The sequence below is a fragment of the Vanacampus margaritifer genome, chromosome 1 (assembly GCF_051991255.1).
Source record: "Vanacampus margaritifer isolate UIUO_Vmar chromosome 1, RoL_Vmar_1.0, whole genome shotgun sequence".
Classification (NCBI taxonomy): Eukaryota; Metazoa; Chordata; class Actinopteri; order Syngnathiformes; family Syngnathidae; genus Vanacampus; species Vanacampus margaritifer.
The window spans coordinates 14,436,345-14,453,889 of record NC_135432.1 but is presented as its reverse complement, the minus strand read 5'-3'; the positions used below and the strand labels follow the sequence as shown (position 1 = coordinate 14,453,889).

Genomic DNA, 17,545 nt, shown 5'->3' with positions numbered 1-17,545 from the left:
GGCCAATATGCAATTATCAGCAATCTACTGTGTTACAATGGAAGGAATCTAATGCCAAAAAACATTTAAGTGGAATGGTTAATAAAATAAAAAATTAAAATTATGCTTGCGTGTAAGAAAAGTGCTGTTGCGCAAGATAATTATATGAGTTTGTTAAAACTTCTCCAGCAAACATTGCTACACTGCTGCTACTATGATCAAGCAGATGCTTTACGGTTTGGAGTAGACAAAAAGAACTACCGTAAAAAGGACAAGCTGTCGCTTTGCATGTGTGTCACAAACAACTGCGCTGGCATGCATATTTTAGTGTTTTCATTATATATTGTATTTTGATTTTCACCAAATCGTTGTCATGTAAATGGACCCTTGATAGGCCTGACTCAGGCCCTTAAGTGCCGTTCTAATGGGCCAAACATTGACATTTGTTTTGTAGTTCTGAACTTGAAAATTGTGTCTGCAGAAAAAAACCCTAAACAGATTCAATAGAAATTTTATGGTCGCTTTCTGATGGTTTTCAGCAGATTTTCGGGTCAGACGTTACCCATGCATACATACATAGTGATACATTACAGTTTTTGCCATGAATAAATGGGTAGATTGACTCAGTGACTGCCTTCCACTGACTTGTTACATGGAAAACTATGTGAAAACAGTTCATGTTGTTTGTTTCTTAGTGGGAATTAGACTAGTCACTTTTTGAAAAATAGTCGCTGGATGGCTCGAAAAAGTCAATGAATGTAGCAACCAAATCGCTAATATAAGTTGGCAACAATGACTGTGCTTTTGTGAAACAGTGCATGTCAGCAGGGACATACTTTCAACTATGGAAGCCGCTTGAAAAAAAAAAAAAAAAAAAAAAAAAACAATTAAATAAAAGTCTTGACAAATAAATTTGACAATTGATTAATTTGTCAACACAAGTGCTATTACGGCTCGAGCTGAATTGGAATTTCATGCCCACCTCTTGTTGACAGCTTGCTGTAGATCTGAGAGTTCACTTCTTTGTCTCGAATATAGCATCTTATTTCATCAACGGCCTCTCGAATGATGGTGATGGTCAAGACCAGACCCTGAAATAAAAAAAATCACACTTCAACGACAACTCATGGACGTCAACTGTTGTAGAATCGTCACATAAGTCACAAAAGTGACTTATTGACCAAGAGAGTTTACGAAAAACGCATACCAAAGGGACCCAGTAGGTGTAGAGGTCACCCAAGCGTAGCTCCTCCACAAACTGAGAGCAGGCCAGCAGCAAGAAATACAAGTTGAAGAAGTACTTGAACTGATTGAAAAGCACCTGTTGTGAAGAAGAAACACACATGCTATATTTTCCAAATCCTGATGAAGGGCTGTATACCATAATCAGACAATCAAGTGGGGTGGCTTTCACTTTTACTATCCAAACTGCAAATCTTCATGTGAATATTGAACTGGGATTTCCACCTGCTTCTACAGAGGTTCAACTTACATAAATTGCAGAAATGACCAGAGTAGACTACTAAAAATGTGTCTCCCTATCTAGGAACTAGAGCTTCCACCAATATCACACTCGCATTTAACACTCAAGTTAGAACCTCACTCAGTTCCATTGCCACCAATGTGAGAGATTACTAGCATGACAAAGTCGGTATGTTCAATAGAGATCTGAGCGCAGGCAAAGAGGCCAAATGCTAAAACACAGAAAACAATAACAAACTAAAGAAAAGAAAAAAACACCATTTTGCATTGCAAAAACAATTTGCTTTTGTCTTTTTCTTTGGCAAACAAACAATAGCGACTTTGACCATCTTAACTAACGATCCTATGACAACTGAGCAAATCTAGAAAGCAAATGTTTATGCAAAACACACAAACAAATCATAAGAACAAACAGCACAGCAACCCCCATCCTGAGTTTTACATGCGAGAAAAATGCAGACAAATGAGATTCAACACATTTGGGTAGTCATTATTATTAGTGTACCTTATAATAACACCCTAGTTTAAAATGTAGACAATTGTCAACATGAAAATTAAAAAAAAATCATGTACAGTATATATTTTTAGATTGTCAGAGATTTGCAAGATAAATCAAGTGTCCCTACTTTCACCCCTTCTCCTCATGCACATCGGTTTTTGACTCTAGTAAGACACAAGGTGCCCTCCTGAGCTGGTTTGTTGTTGTAATACAGTATTTGTGCCACTTCTGAATCATATGGAAGGAAATATAAGTGGTTGTTGGGAGGTGGAATAGTGTGGTGATCGTTGAGTGAAACTAACCCCAGGCAGGAAGGTGAAGAAGTTGTACTTCTGGTTGTTAATGACATTCCGGGGGTACCTCTGCTCTCGCTTTTCTGGATGGCCGAGCCACACTGTGCGGGGACGGAAGTCACACATGCCACAACATTTGGACCATGGGCAGCACCTGAGACGAAGGGGCAAGTTAATAACTTTCGTGTCCACAATTCAACTGACTCAATATGTCAAATTTCAAACAGCTATAAATAAAATTGATTTTTATGCATTTAAGATACTACAAACATGTATTTAGAATGATAACCACTGCAAAGAGTTGTAATGCATCTTTACAGCAAATACACAAACCCAGACACACCAAATACAGTAGAATGATAACTCAAATTTTAAATGATTATTAACCGTCTTAATCACAGATTAAGGGTAAACTGTTTTATTTATTTCAAAATACTTTTGGAAATATTTTAGAAAAACGCTCTAATTGAATGGTACATGGTTCAACTTGTAATGAATTCACAGTCACACCTTGAGTTAATGTGTTGCCACAAACAGAAACAACACAGAGGATTCAACTGCATGTCCATAAAGTGAAAAAACAAAACAAAACTGTGATTTCATCAGGAAATGGGTGACCACTCCTAAAGTTCAAGCCAGGCCAACATTCCACATGAATGAACCCAGTGACCTCAAGATTAATTAATAACTACACTGTGAGTTATAAACCTGGAAAAATACAGTGTAACCAGATTTAGAATTTGAACAAAATGTTTAGGAAATATAGGCTGTTAAACAGCACAAAACCCTGTAGGTCGTGTGAGCCATCATGTACATATGTCATGTAAGACATCAAGTGTGTAGTACTCAATCATGGGTTGATTAAAGATTTGACTGTTTACCTTGGGTTTAAAAAGCAAAAGTTTCACATTTTTCAATAAGCGCCGAACAAACGCGCCAATATTGGCTGTCACTGGTAAGGGTGAGAGGACTTCTAAGCAGGGACAATATGATTGGCTGAACGCAAATTGGCTGCAAAATGGTGCCAGTGGGTACTAGTTAGCCCCAAGGACAACATCAGTAGTCCATGGGACTGTACTAAAAAGAGCTCACCAGTAATGGGACATTGTGACTCACTAAGAAACAAAACAAGAAGAATGTTAACATTTTGATGGGGAAAATTGATCAGATATACAAATAAATAAAGTAATTAATTAATTAGCGAATGAACAACACTGAGCTTTCTCTCTGTCTCTTTAAAAAAGAAAGAAAAAGATTAACAAATGCATTGAGTTCTGCGCATGGTAGCCAAACAAGTTAAACTCACAAAGCAAGACAATCCAATTTAGTTTAGCCATGTACGTGTATCATTGTTTTAGAAGTGGTATATATTAAAAACGGATAGAAATAACCTCTAATTGTAAATCAAATTTAATTGTAGCCATCTGGATTGTATCAGTATCGGAAGTCATTAAATCGTTCAATGTCATGATCTGTGTGTGGTGTGTACAATTGTCAGCTGCATTAAATTCCATCACTGATAGTCAAACGACATTTCAAAAGCCTCTCCGTCAATCTGAATAAGGCCTGGCCCCCTTTTTTAACACAGCTAGCGTAAAAATCCTCATTCTTAGGCCGATTTTATTTCTTTGAATAATAGTAATAAGATTGCTCGAGGGCGGCATGTCGCTGCGTTTGTACTGCGACATGAGTACGAACAGGCAAATATTGACGTAGTCTTCTAGTGCACTTGCTGCACGCTCTCCCCGGAACAAGGATGTAAGCTAAAGCTAAAGCTAGCTGCTGAACAGTCACATTAGAGCAACACTCCTTTTTGAATTAGAAAAATAAATAAAACAAACACAGAGTACTGTATATGACTAATCGTTTATCCAGCCAGAGTGTGGACATTCTCCCTCCCCGCTGACGTTTCAAAACAAAGCAGCCGTTTGTGGAATGAAGATGGCTGAAGAGCGAAAGCGTCAGGGCTGCTAAAATGAATGAGTGCCCCTCATTTCTACCAGCCTTACCCATGTCTGTGTTTGCTGTTGTTTCTTTTGGGCCGCCGGACGGGCTGCAGGGGGATGTTGTCGGTCATTCCGGAGAAAAGCCGCCACGGGCACGCAGCCTGGTTGGGGCGGTTCTGAGGTTCTGGGCGGAGGCTGTCACTTCGCACCGCGCCGCTGACAGAGAGCCGGGTGGGACACACTAAAGAGAAAATGGGGTGGGGGTGCTCCCTCGAAGTTGACAGATGCGGTGCTGTTGCTTCTTTACTTTTTCGAACAGTAATTGCTAATCACTGCAAATGATCCAGTTTCACCAAATTCACTACAAATATAATGTACTTTTGTTGATGTAGCTGTGCCATTGTCACAGTGGTGTACTTTCAGATTTTTCGTGTGTAAATTATATGCCTTGAGCTCATTCAATATTAGAAACTCAATCAAGAAAAAATCAAAATCAAGCCCAAGATTTAACTCATGCATCTCGATTTTCTTTTTTAAATATGAACTGAAAAGTGTACTTTACAGTAGATTTAACAGGTGACATTAAAGCACTACCGCTACAGACAGGGACTTCAAAATCGGTGTATTTGCAATCATTAGTGAATTAATGACAATGCTCGTCTGAAAAAAGTGAGGACTTTATTGTTCAAAACCAGCAAACACAGTTGAAGGAAACATTTGGGGGGGACAAAACAATGTGCACCTGTAAACAAGCCACACTGGCTCAACATTGAATTGTATTGTAGAAACATCTTTGAAAAGCAGTTTTGACAAGGTTCGTTAACAAAAAAGGCACAACTTGGCAAATGCATATTTACTAAGGAATGTACAGCAGGGGGCTTCAAAGGAACTCTGAGCGTTCTGACTTGTGTAAAGTGTCCTGTGATACATTCATTGGAGTTCAACACAGCAGATTTAGAGTAGAAAATAATATATATGTACTCGAGAATGTATTGGGAGAGAAATGTACAGTTAACTTTGAGAAAAAGGAGGTGTAGCAAACTAAAATCTAAATGAGGTAGATCTTACCCCCAAAACTCAAGCCTTGTGTAAATAAATTAAAATGCTACAATTTGAAGATCATTCAAATCTGAGCGCTGGCAAACCTCTGAGACAAAATTGTAATTTTGCCCTTTGTCCAACTAAGACAGCATTAAGCAGTGAGACTGAGATGCAACAATAAATGTAACCGTATAAACCTCAAATAAAGTGCAGGCTGGACAATATTCTGCATTTGGAGCTCAGCCAACAATATTATGACACCGCTTTACAAGAAAACACAAAGGCAGCAGACAGAGTTCTGGATGTAAATCTGATACACAAGCAATGCTACATGGTACAAATAATAATTAATTCTACCAGAACCTTTAAATTAACCCTCTGGTGTATTGAAAGACAACAGCAACACACGCAATTCAAGTTAGGCACTTGGCAGGTAGAACCATTAGTCCTTTCCATTACTTACATTGTTCAAAACTAATACGTATGCAACCTGCAGGGCACTAGAGTAACCAGTCCAAATGCCCCTTCAATGTGAAATACTACACTACAAAAACAGACCATTTCATAAAATAACTGGCACACAATAGGAAGGAAAGTAGTCATTCTGGACCAATACGGTTAACAATGCCAAAGTTATGAGCGCTGAGAAACTGACCTGAAAAGTCAAGCCCTTAAAGTCCAAATCCTTCAAAAAGTATATTAAAAAAAAAAAGACATTGAAATTAAAGCAGTTTCAAGTAAAGTTTTACATTCAAACTTTTGAGTAGGCGGGGGGGGAAAAGTTCACAGAAAAAAATACCCGTATATATTCATATAAAATACAACTACAGTAGTTTACATTAAATCAACTAAAACGCAATACTATAGAATCAATTGAATGAGTGATGTGATTACGGGGAAAATACCTATGCTGAATTCCACGACTGTACCTCATTTGCGAGAAGACATTCAGGGTCAGAGTTCAGGTGATTAATTGACTGCAATTTTCCCCTCCTCCATGAAATGTGGAAACTGGGATTTTGGTACACTGTCAGAGCTGTTTTTCTCAATTTCGGCCATGGAGGCCGGCAAGCCTGAGTGGGATCCGTCCATCTTCATGAGGCCTCCGGTGGATCCAATCAGCGGGGCGCCGCCCGCAGGGCTCCCGGGGAGGGGGATACCTCCCCCCTGGATGACCGAGATCTCGTTGGTCTTCATGGTCAGACCGCCACTAAAGGCCGGAGTGTACTGGGTCCACATAGATGGGTCAAAGTTCATAGGTGGAGCAGCGAGTTCTTTGGGGGCTTGCAACATTTCTGGTAACATCTTCGGCTCAGAGCTCATTGCCATAAGAGCCATGGGATTATCCAGGGATAGACGCTGACCACGTCTCGAGGAGTTGTTCCACATGTGGGTGCCAATATGTACCTGAAGGGGATACAAAACTCCGTAAATACAAACCCATCCATGTAGTACATTATGTGAGTATTTGATGATAAACAACCAAATGAAAACAAAATGTTTTAAAATGACCGCCAGAGCAATCGTTATGTTCACTGAAGACTAAAGTGTCGTCGGTGTTCTTTAACACATAAAGTACCTAAGATCAAAGACAATTTTCAGTTTTCGGGGTTAAGATAAACATATAGATAGGTTTGACTAGAAATACAAAGTTGTTATCAGAGAGTGACATCAGGTATTTAGAAGTTGGCAATATTGACACTCATGGCAAAATATACCTTTAGATTTCCCTTGGTGGTGAATGCCCGGCCGCAGATGTTACAGGCGAAAGGCTTCTCCCCAGTGTGGGTGCGCTCGTGAATCTGCAAGGCGCTGGCAGATGAGAAGTTCTTCCCGCACGCGTTACAAACATGCTGTCTGGAGGAGCGACGCGGTGCCGTCGGGACTGGCGAGGGTATGACTGTCCCCGGGGGCATTTGAGATGTAAACAAACCATGGGTGCCTAGTGGGTTCTCTTGAGGAATCTTCATCTCCAGACTTGATGGGATCCTCATGAAAGACATATTACTTGCAACTGTTGATACAAAAACGGGAATTAGAGTCATTAAAAAAATCAAAACAACTACAATATTTCCTCGATTGAGTAGCTCACCGTATTCTCCACTTGTGAATGGCACACTAGGTTCTTCTTTGATAGCTTTTGGGATAAAGCTGCTTGAAGCTGTGAGGTCAAGAGCTCCACTTGATTCACTTCCATCTTGAGTTGGTCCTTCGAGGTCCGGTTTGTACCCGTTACGAGCAAACTCTTCTGCAGCAGATTCCGGAGACTTGAGGGTACTGGTGTTGTTGATAGGAGAGGTGCAATGAAACGACATGGCAGAGTCAGAAACGGGTCCGGGACCATTCTGATATTCCTGCTCTCTGGGAACAGACGGGGATTCTTTGGGTGTCCCCTCGCTGTCAGACGGAGTGCTACCCTGTCCTTTTAGTGCAAGAGTAGAAGTGAGATTCTTCAAGACATCAAGGCTGGAAAACATGGCGGGGCCGGCATGCTTCTGGTCGTCTGCGGCAGACGTGAGAGAGTCGGAGTTCTCGTTTGGCTTCAGAGCGCTCACCTTGGGTTCTGGAGCTTCCATGTTTGCTTCAAAACCATTGAGGTCCAAAGTTTTTTCTTTTGATGGGGAGGACTCTATTGTGTCATTGGCCTCAAAGTGGTTTTCCGGCACTGGGGTGTTGGGGATTTGGCCGCCCATGTGCATGCGAATGTGCTGCTGCAGAACCACAGCATTAGTAAACTTCTTCTGGCAAATGGGGCAGGAGTGCTGCATTTTAAGAGGAGTGTTGGCCCTGTGCACCCCGTAATGGGCCTTCAGGTTGCCTTTGGTGGAGAAGGCACGACCGCAGATCTTACATTTGTATGGCCTCTCCCCGGTGTGTGTGCGGTAATGCATCTTAAGCGAGCTCTGGCAGCTGAGAATTCTGTGGCAGATGACACACTCGTTGGGATCGTTTGTCTTCTTTTCCAAGCAGTCCACCATCTGCTGAAGCTTTGCAGTGCCAGAGCTTTGCTCCGAAGACATGGCATTCCCATTCATGTGATGCAGTGTTCCCAGGAGCTCCTTAGCATCCTTCTGGGTGTTCATACCTGTCTCGTGGCCAAAGACGTTCGAGGAAACAGATGGGGATCCATCACTTGTTGATGGCGAGGGTCTCTGGGAAAATGGGTCCCCAGCGCCAAAGCCATCAAATGTCTTGAATCCAGAGAGCGATGAAGAATGGAACCCAGCAGCAGCAGCAGCAGGATGACCAAGTATTGGCTTAATTTCATTCGACTCTTCCATGGGCACCGACATACCAAATGGAATACCGCTGCTGGTGGGAATGCTGTCAAGGTGTTCGGGCACCGGATGAGGATTCATGGTGATGTTGGGATACTTGTCTTTGTGCCTTTGGAAATGCACTTTGAGGTTCCCTTTGGTTGTGAAGCGGTTTCCGCATATGTTGCATTTGAAGGGCCTTTCTCCAGTGTGCGAACGCAGGTGAATCTGAAGAGCGCTGTCATTGCCAAAGGTCTTTCCACAGTACTTACACTTGTGCTTGTACAACAATTCTCCAGTCTTTACCTCTACCGGAAGATTCAACAGCTTTCCCTTTGCTTTTTTCGAATCAATCCCTGCTTGGATGCCGCTGAAGGTGCCCGGGAAACCTGCGACGGCTGGCGTCTCTGGAAGTAGTGCTGGTAAACGGCCAGCCAGATCCGGAATGCCCTTCAAAATGTCAATTTTAGAGGTCATTGCACTCAGTCCCGCAGGCACAGAGGTTGGCATGCCACCGGGTAGAGGCAGTTTACCTTGCTTCAATGCCTCCATTGACAGATTCTGACTACCAGTCCTTTTTCCTATCAATGCTGCAGCAGCAGAAAGCTGCTGGGAGAGATGCGCGCCAAGGGCTTTCAGGGGATCCACGGCTGCCCCCACAGATGACCGGAGACCCTGTGGAGTCATCATAGCCACTTGGATTCTGATCTGTTCTGTGATCTGGATTTGCTGTAGCTGCTGCTGCTGGAGGCACACCAACTGTTCCAAGATCATGGGGATGACCTGGAGGGCGTCCTGCGACGACAGAGCTGTTGTATTTGAAGAAGTGTGGGAGACGGAAACGTGAGTGTCAGTAGTTGTGGGTTCAAAAGTGTTTGGATCCTGCATCTCTGGGGAATGTTGGAAGTGTGTGTCAGACATATATTCTTGGTCCTCTATGTGCATGTTAGACTCATCTTCAGGTATTTCTATTTGATCAGCGTTGGCAGCAGCTAGGGAATGGCTGCTGGACCGGCTATCGTCATGGTCACTGGTGGGGCCTTCGGGAGAACCTTGTGAATATTCCTCCGTCACCTCACTGCCATCAGCATCTCTCATGATGAGCACTTGCTGGCTTTTAGTACAGTTCTTTTCGTGCTCCCAAAATTCTACTTCGTCAAAGAATTCGGCACAGCACTTGTTGCAGATCCGAGTCTGGTCCATTCTTAACCTTTTCACTTCGTCGGTCTCCTGGGCTGGATCATCTCGTAGAAGGCCTGGTGGGGGTTGGAAGATATAAGTCTTTAAATAATAGTTTCTTCTGAACATAGCAATGTACCAATCAACAAGTTTTTGTTTTGTTTTTTTTAACAGTGAGGCCTGTACAAATCCACTGAACCCATTTTCAATTTTAAATTAAAAAAAAATTGTATTGTCATATTATTGTAAAAAAAAATTTTTTTAACTACATAAATAGCAAACTCCTAACAATAGCACTTAACACTGTAAAATGTGTGTCCATCTAAACTATTTTCTACTGTTAAGAGCCCTTGAGCAATTTTGAATTGACCTTTTGTCCACAAGGCCAGCAGGGGGCAACCAACTACTTTTAACATGAATCTGAACAATGTGCAAGAGCATAAGGAAGCATTGGTATTTAAAATAAATCACGCTGCTATAGAACAAACACATGACAACAATAAGCAGTTAGCAGGAATGCAGTGGAACCACTGTCAGAAAAAGTGTACGTTTTATTTTTTCCCGGTAGCTAAACTAACTAAAAACAAACGGGAGCAGTGTGAATTGCTCAAGGACCGACAAATGTGCATTTTAATTTGTCTCCATTTCACAACAACTGGGTGTATTGTTAAATGCTAATGCCTTGCGAGTAGGGGAAAGGGGGCAGACCACCTGTTTGCATTTGCCCAAAGAAACTGTTGGACTTGATAATTGCTCTGCAGGAGGTACTGGAACGGTGTCACAGCACAAATACACACACACATGCACTAGATGCATTACCATACTCATCCCAGGGGGAAACTGCGAACATTTGCGCACAATACGACGCATGAGCTCTTATCTCAAATACATCACAGTGCTAGTTCCCGCCCCTAATGGCTGCAGAACCTAAACTGAGGCAGTAGATTATCCGCCTACTCTTGTCCTTTTTGATGGACTAAAACTGCGCAACGACAGAGTCCAATATAGCTTTTTCAAGTTTTTCATTCACAGAAAACGGTGAGCTCTCCTCTATTGGAGGGGGGGGGGGGGGGGGGGGTAACAGAGAGAGAGAGAGCGCCCCCCCCCCCGCCCCCCCCCCCCACACACACACACACACACACACACCCTTCCCACCCAACAGGCTCCACTAAAAGGGCCACTGCTCCATCCCCCACCCCCCACATACGTACCAAAGGAAACAGTCATGCATTAAACTGGGGGATTTATTGCCTTGGGTCAGTTTACTCCGAGTGCCATTTCATACATTTTTTTTTTGTTATTGTTAAGGTGGTAGTTACATTTGTTAAGAAGTTGGAACGTTTGCAAGTGAATGTGAAAAATCTTCTTCTTTTTTAACTGCAATTTTCATTGTAATGGGTAAGATTAAATAAACCAAATGAAAACACGATTTATGATTCGGGAGAGCAGATTCGTCACGAAGAGGCGACATTAAACAAACTTTCATTAATAAAAAAATAATAATACTTATTTTACGGATGAACCGGCTTCTAAGTGTTAAAAGTTTCATTTCACGTCCGGGTAACTTAATTCAACACCACCCCCTCCAAAGGTGGAAGAAAAAGCAACAGGTATTTTGAATGAAATAAGTTTGAGTGGCTTAACGATCGACTTCGAGTTACCTCATATTTAGACCCACAACTGAGTAACATTTGTAGAGTTTCGATCAGATCAGCACAGTCAAATAGGTCAAAGGGCGCGAGCGGAACCATTAAAACAATTAATTCCATGTAAAACTCACCATTTTGTGCAGACGTGGGCTCGTCCGAGTTGATGTGCTGCGGTTTGGCTTGCTTACGCCTCGACATGCTGCAACCATCTGGGCTACAAAGAGTTCCGCACAATTATCCTCCTCTTCTTCTACAAATTCTTTTGGCCTTAAAAAAAATACTCACCCCCACCCCCGCTCTCCTACCTCCTCAAATGCGCATGTCAACGTAATTATTATTATCAATAATGCATTGCGAGTTATCGTGGTGCCCCGACAGCTGATTGGCTCCGGTCCAAGTAGTCTCACATTATTCAAATGAGCAAGCCCACTACCTCATCGATGAAGGGGGCGGGAGGAGGTCTGCCAGTGGCCCGGCCCGCCGCACGGAGGCCGGCTTAATGACGCCCAACTCATTGGCCTGCTTCTGCATCATAGGAAAGTGAAACCCAAATACAGTAGTCCACAAAATTCCAAATATATCAACCCAAATCCTTTTTTTCCTCATACAATGAAGCCCAAATCATATTAACCAGAATACCAAATTAGTTGACCCTATTCAATTTTGCCACACACTTTATTTATAAATAATAACAAAACATTATTTAATAAAATAACAAAAAATACACATATTCAACTTTTTAAATTAAACAATGGGTTGATTGATTATAATTAAATGTTTTAAACAATAAAAATGCATTATTCTCAGATGAGCAAATACTGTACTGTTTTGTCTGTTTTGGATTAACTTTAAGGGATGACTTCATACATACAGCAAGGCACTTTGAGGAGTTTTTTGGAATATACTGCAGGAATCTAAATCCGTTTTCTTGCCAAGGATGTGTGTGAACACAACACTAGTTGATTGATTGTTTTTCTCATGAAATCTTTAGACGACTAGTACTACTGGTTTCCAAGAATAGTGAGAAATATTTCGACATGCAGTAGAAACTGTTCTGGTTTGGTTGTGTCGTATTACCTATTCATGAAAAGTAACTTTAGAATATAAAATCACTTGACATACAGTATTGTGCAAATATCAGTTTAATAACATTTGGTGACCTATTTCACAGCAGTTATGTTGAAATAGTAAAACAGTTTAAACACAAATATGAAGCCACACAATTTTTCTGTTCCCTTAACAGTTTGGCCTTGGCGGAAAGATTCGCTCTACTGAGTGTCATTCTAGTTTTCTATGGTCGCCACAATAAATGTAGAATGAATTCCCTCACTTGAACAGGATATAAATTACAAACTAAAACAAAAAGTATGACCGTTCCAATAACGTACAATAAATACACAAAGCTGGAATTGAGCTAATATGCTGCTAATGCATCTCATTAGCATTCACCTTGTAGGCATAGACAACCATCCACCAAAAGAAAAGAAAAGAAAAAGAGCTCCCAGAAATTTACCACACAGCACCGGAGAGAAGGGAACAAACTTTATATTAGTTCCTCAAAAAGAAATGTTATCCAGACCCAGTGGTGCACAACAATCACCTATAGCACAAACAGTCCATTTAATATGAAACTGTTGAATTCAATTGACTACTTGTAATAAGCGCACTGCCCATCTGAAAAATCGGTGACACACAAAATGACTTGTTCTTTACAATTGTATCAAACACTAACTTTTTCATTTACGGTCTCCAAGTCTGCCCACGCACACAGACAGGAATTTATTTTTGGCATACCAGTGACATTCCATGCCGGGTCCAAACTCTACTGCGCAGACACTCGAGGGGTCAGCTGAGATCAAACGCGTTGCGTGGGAACTTTTGGGGGAACGGCCATTGTTTTAGGATGAGCTGCAGGAGAGGGAGAAGATTCCTCAGGACCTACAGTATGGTGTTGGCAACGTTTCAATGGGAATGACTCCTGTGGTTTGTGTCAGAATATGGTCACAGTGAGCAATTTGGAACAGTTTGTTTTTATTTTTGCAGTTCTGATAGTGTATGCTTTAAAAAAAAAAAAACATGCAAAAATTACATTTAACATACAAGGACTCGAATGTGAGTCTTATAAGTGTTACATAATGACCCTGCAGACAAAGAGTGGCCCAAACACTTGGACGACCAAATGCTCTTTGAGGGTCTCGGCTGAAGGTGAAAAAAAAAGGGAGTGCTGTCTAGACGCTTTATGGCCCCAATAAGAAAGTATGCTTGAATACGCTGTTTTGTTTCTTCTTCTGCGTCTGTGTGCGTACAACCATGCCCCCTTACCACCCATAGGGAATACTTAACGTCAACAGCACCAATATGGTCTAGTGAAAAGTTGAGTATAGTAAAATGCAAATCATTTTCATCCAGATACTATAAATCACAGATGTATTTACAAATCTACCAATTGTGCAAACACTTTTGAGCATCAGAAAATGGAGGTCATTCCTAAATGATACAAAAAAACATTTTTGTGAAACCTATTCAAAAGGTCAAATAAAGTTCACCTGTAACGGTTATAGTGCATTTTATGTTCATCCTAAAATTTCACCCGAACCTTTTAGTAAGTAATATATTGCAGGCAACATATTCAACTTTGTCAGTTCCCAAACACTTCTTGATCTACATTTATAAACAGTGGAACATAAAGTGGAATGCTCCCTGTAGTGCAGAATTGAATTTTTTTTGTTTTTTTTTTGCTTTTCTGTGAAAAGTTACCTTTCACTTAAGTTGCCCAAACCTTTGAAAGCTTAAACTGCTGTCTTGTATGGCATCATGGACTGCCTCAGCTCAGTGAGCGACAAATAATTAACTTTCTGCATGTTTTACTTTGTGTCTTTTTCCCCCCCAACACTTACAGTTTTCCAAAAGAAGGAATGGCCTCACAAGGCTAAGAACATTAGAAGAAGAACATACACAGTAAGTTATTTGTAGACTCCAGTGTCATCACTTATCAATTTTGTGTTATTTTACTTTGTACAATTACAAGTGGTTAACTTATTTTCAAGCTTGTGGCAGTGATGCATATCAACCCTCAAACTACATCTTTGATGTTCAAGTTAAGACCTATTTTCGTGCCCAGCACAAATTGAGCGCAAATTGTAGTCTAACCATGTGCATGGGTAGAGTTTTCTCTCTTTTTGTATTTTTGTAGACGGTCGCAGTTCGAAATGTTAATTTGCGCCGTTGTGGGAGCCGACTTCACGGCCAATCGAAGCGGCTCCTCTTAATATCTTTAAATTCAGTGCAGGTGAAGCGTGAGGCGTGCGGCTTACATTGCAGAAACAGAACCAGACCTGCAAGTCCATGGAGGAGATCAGCATGCGTAAAGTATGTTTATAAGGAACTGCATGAAGATCTGCACTAGCAGATGATATCAAGTTGGCCGCTGGAAAGTAGACACTTGGAGACCGCCTTCCCACCCTGGCGTGCATCTCTTTGTGGCAACCCACCCCTTTTTACACACAGGCTCACGCAACAGTTGTGACGAAAATGAAGATGCGGCAGTTTTTACGCTGAGCACGTGCTCCTGCCTATGAAAATAGAGTCCAAAGGGTTCTATTTTTGTGACCGGCGCAAGTCTGACACGGTGAGTAGCATAAATCTGCGAGGGGGCGGGTTAGACCGAGTGTTGGTAGTTTTGTAGATGCATGCAAGCGAACAGTAACAGCTTGATCCAAGTGCCTTCTACTTTAAAATTTGACAGTTATTCACGTTCCACAAACACAATAATAGTCAAAATGCAGTTTAGACTAATAGAGGTGTGTACATATTATAACATATACTAAAAAAAGAAGAAGCCTTTTTTAACTTGACTGCCCCTTTAACTCATTCACTGCCATTGGCGACTGAAAACGTCAAAAATTAATTTGAACGATTTCTATTAGTTTAACATTTTTTTCCCTCTTTTGTTAATTGTTAATATGAAAAGCTAGAATTTTTTATTGTACATTTAGAACAGATATAAAATGTGTGGTTAATTGTGAGTTAACTAGTGAAGTCATGCGATTAATTATGGTTCAAATTTTAATCACCTGACACCCCAAATTTTTAATAATCTTTTCTTTTTTTTAATTCATTCACTGCCATTGACGGCTATAAACGTTGAAAATTCATTATAACTAATTCTGTTAGTTAATTTTTTTTCCCACTTTTGTTAACAAGAGTATGAAAACCTAGAATTTGTTTTCATTGTACATTTAGAACAGATATAAAATTTGCGATTAATCGTGAGTTGACTAGTGAAGTCATATGATTAATTACAATAAAAAATGTTAATTGCCTGTCGTACCTAATTTTTAATAATCTTTTCTTAAATGAATTTATGGTATTGAATGAGTTAAAGGGGTAGGTAATCATCAACCATCACGGCTCACCTGTTTTCTAGGTTTGGTCATGTGATGTTTCCAAGCTGGGATGTCATTTTCAGTCGACAGCAAGTGGCAAAATGGCCGCTCCCTGAGATGGATAAAAAAAAGGTGGATTTTGCTGCTTAATTCATATTACATAAACCCAACATTAAAGCAATACTCAAGAACTATCAGTCTTTGTTGAATATAGTGGCACCATATGAACAAAAGCGGTAGTGTTTTGCCAGAAAGAAGACCACATTTCCCAAGAGGACCAGCGCATAGCATCGTGAAATGGATGGAACTGTAAATGATCAAGATGATGGCTATTTATTACTACCAAGCTAATTTCCAATAGCTAACATTAGCATTAGCATTCCGATTTGAGCATTGGAAGCTACTTACTAGTCCAGCAGGAACAAAGCCAAGGCAGCGTTGGTTGGAAATCCCTCCTTGTCTATAAGTTCACGCCAGCGAGTGAAAGCTTCCTTTTTTCTTTTTATTTTACCCTGAAGAACATTAAAATGTTTTAAAATGGTTAATAAAGGTTTTAAGATGGTAAGAGTTTGACCCTGCTGCAGGTTCATTCCCTTGCCATTATTTCCTAAGGGAATAGAAGAGTTGTGAAACAAATCAGAGGTCGACAAGCATCCTGAAATAGAGCAGGGGTGGCCAAAGAAGAGCCGGGGGCCACATATGGCTCACTCCGTTCTTTCATCTGACATGAAAAATTTACATCATCAAGAGTCGCTGTAAATAATTTGTCAATGGTTTATTGGAAATCACTAAATAAAATGGTACAATCAATTTTGGCCTTTTTATTGGTTTTTGATTAAAATCCAGATTCCAGATAAAGAACAATATTTGTGTAATGTAGAGTAATCAGGGATTACTGGGATTTAAATTTGTTATGGGAATATTTGTCAATGGGGGTATGGGCGTGCGCAAACAGCATCCGACATGGGGGCAACCTATTCGGCGGACGGTGGCCAACATGCGGCAAAACATATCCGTTGTGACAATTTCTGCCTGGAATGGACAGTCTGTTTGGGAAACTCCCGAATTTCCCAATGGCCACTACGCCCCAGAAAGTAATTGCTTTTGTTTTGATGGTTATGATGTACTAATAATGCCTTTAAGCTTAATTTTGAAAATAAATAAATAAATCAGGAAGTAAATCAGATTCGCAGTATTTGTAAGAAAAAACAGAATTCAACCTTTTCCTGAAATCGTTCAGCCCTAATTTAGATCAACATTTTACAATTATTTTATCAAATATTTAAATAATTATGATTCAATTATGAGTAATGCAATTGCATAAACAGAACTGAACTAGACTCATTAAATTCAACAACATTACATATTTTAAAATATGATATGTAAAAATATAAATATGTGCAGTGTATAATACATTTTTAAAATAAAAAAATAGTTTTGTTTTTTTTAACTCTCTCTCCACACAATCTCCCTGTTTTAATGACCAAATGTGGCCCTTGAGCAAAAAAAGCTTTTGCCCCCACACCCACCACTGCCGCCTTGGAGCAAAATTCGTAGTCCCCCACTGGATTTGTTATTTTAGCAATGCTGTAATAGAATGTCACTCAGCCATGCAGACCTCCGCCCAGACAGGACTGTTAAACAAGTGTTTGTTTGTCCATCTGGTTGTTAGAAATACATTCCTGTATATCCAGTTCATCACCAAAATATAATGGATTCTTGCTTAAGCCATGACTCCTAAAAAGAATTACTACCAAATGCCGTTAACAGACAACAAATACAGTGACAGAGATGAAAACTTGTGCTTGAGGTATCAAGCAATAACCATAAAGATC

General features: G+C 40.6%; 2 protein-coding genes across 4 annotated transcripts in view; both read right to left on the bottom strand.

The window, feature by feature from the left end:
- The window catches only part of atp9a (ATPase phospholipid transporting 9A), a 29,615-nt gene extending 25,173 nt beyond the window's left edge, over positions 1-4,442 (bottom strand). Inside the window, exons 1-4 of the mRNA XM_077583862.1 lie at positions 4,263-4,442; positions 2,263-2,407; positions 1,187-1,300; positions 962-1,070 (exon numbers count right to left, since the gene is read on the bottom strand). Of these exons, the coding sequence (XP_077439988.1) occupies positions 962-1,070; positions 1,187-1,300; positions 2,263-2,407; positions 4,263-4,330 (436 nt within the window). The 5' untranslated portion in view covers positions 4,331-4,442. The remainder of the gene's footprint in view (positions 1-961; positions 1,071-1,186; positions 1,301-2,262; positions 2,408-4,262) is intronic.
- Positions 4,443-4,858: 416 nt separating this feature from the next.
- On the bottom strand, positions 4,859-17,034 carry sall4 (spalt-like transcription factor 4). 3 transcript variants are annotated; one of them, XM_077578180.1, is made up of 5 exons: positions 15,741-17,034; positions 11,457-11,539; positions 7,333-9,753; positions 6,959-7,254; positions 4,859-6,647 (listed from the first exon to the last, which is right to left on the bottom strand). In XM_077578180.1, the coding sequence occupies exons 2-5, from the start codon at positions 11,521-11,523 to the stop codon at positions 6,210-6,212; spliced, it is 3,222 nt and encodes a 1,073-aa protein (XP_077434306.1). In that variant the 5' UTR covers positions 11,524-11,539; positions 15,741-17,034; the 3' UTR covers positions 4,859-6,209. The 3 variants fall into 3 exon arrangements, with proteins under 3 accessions (XP_077434306.1, XP_077434299.1, XP_077434313.1); XM_077578173.1 differs by lacking the exon at positions 15,741-17,034 and adding an exon at positions 11,611-11,638; XM_077578187.1 differs by lacking the exon at positions 11,457-11,539.
- Positions 17,035-17,545: the final 511 nt, after the last annotated feature.

Excerpts from the sequence above, each read along its gene's own strand:
- sall4 (XM_077578180.1), bottom strand. The coding sequence starts at position 11,523 with ATGTCGAGGCGTAAGCAAGCCAAACCGCAGCACATCAACTCGGACGAG. Across the intron at positions 9,754-11,456 it reads GCCCACGTCTGCACAAAATG|GCCTTCTACGAGATGATCCA; the intron begins GTGAGTTTTACA and ends AACCCCCACCAG. Across the intron at positions 6,648-6,958 it reads CCACCAAGGGAAATCTAAAG|GTACATATTGGCACCCACAT; the intron begins GTATATTTTGCC and ends TATCCCCTTCAG.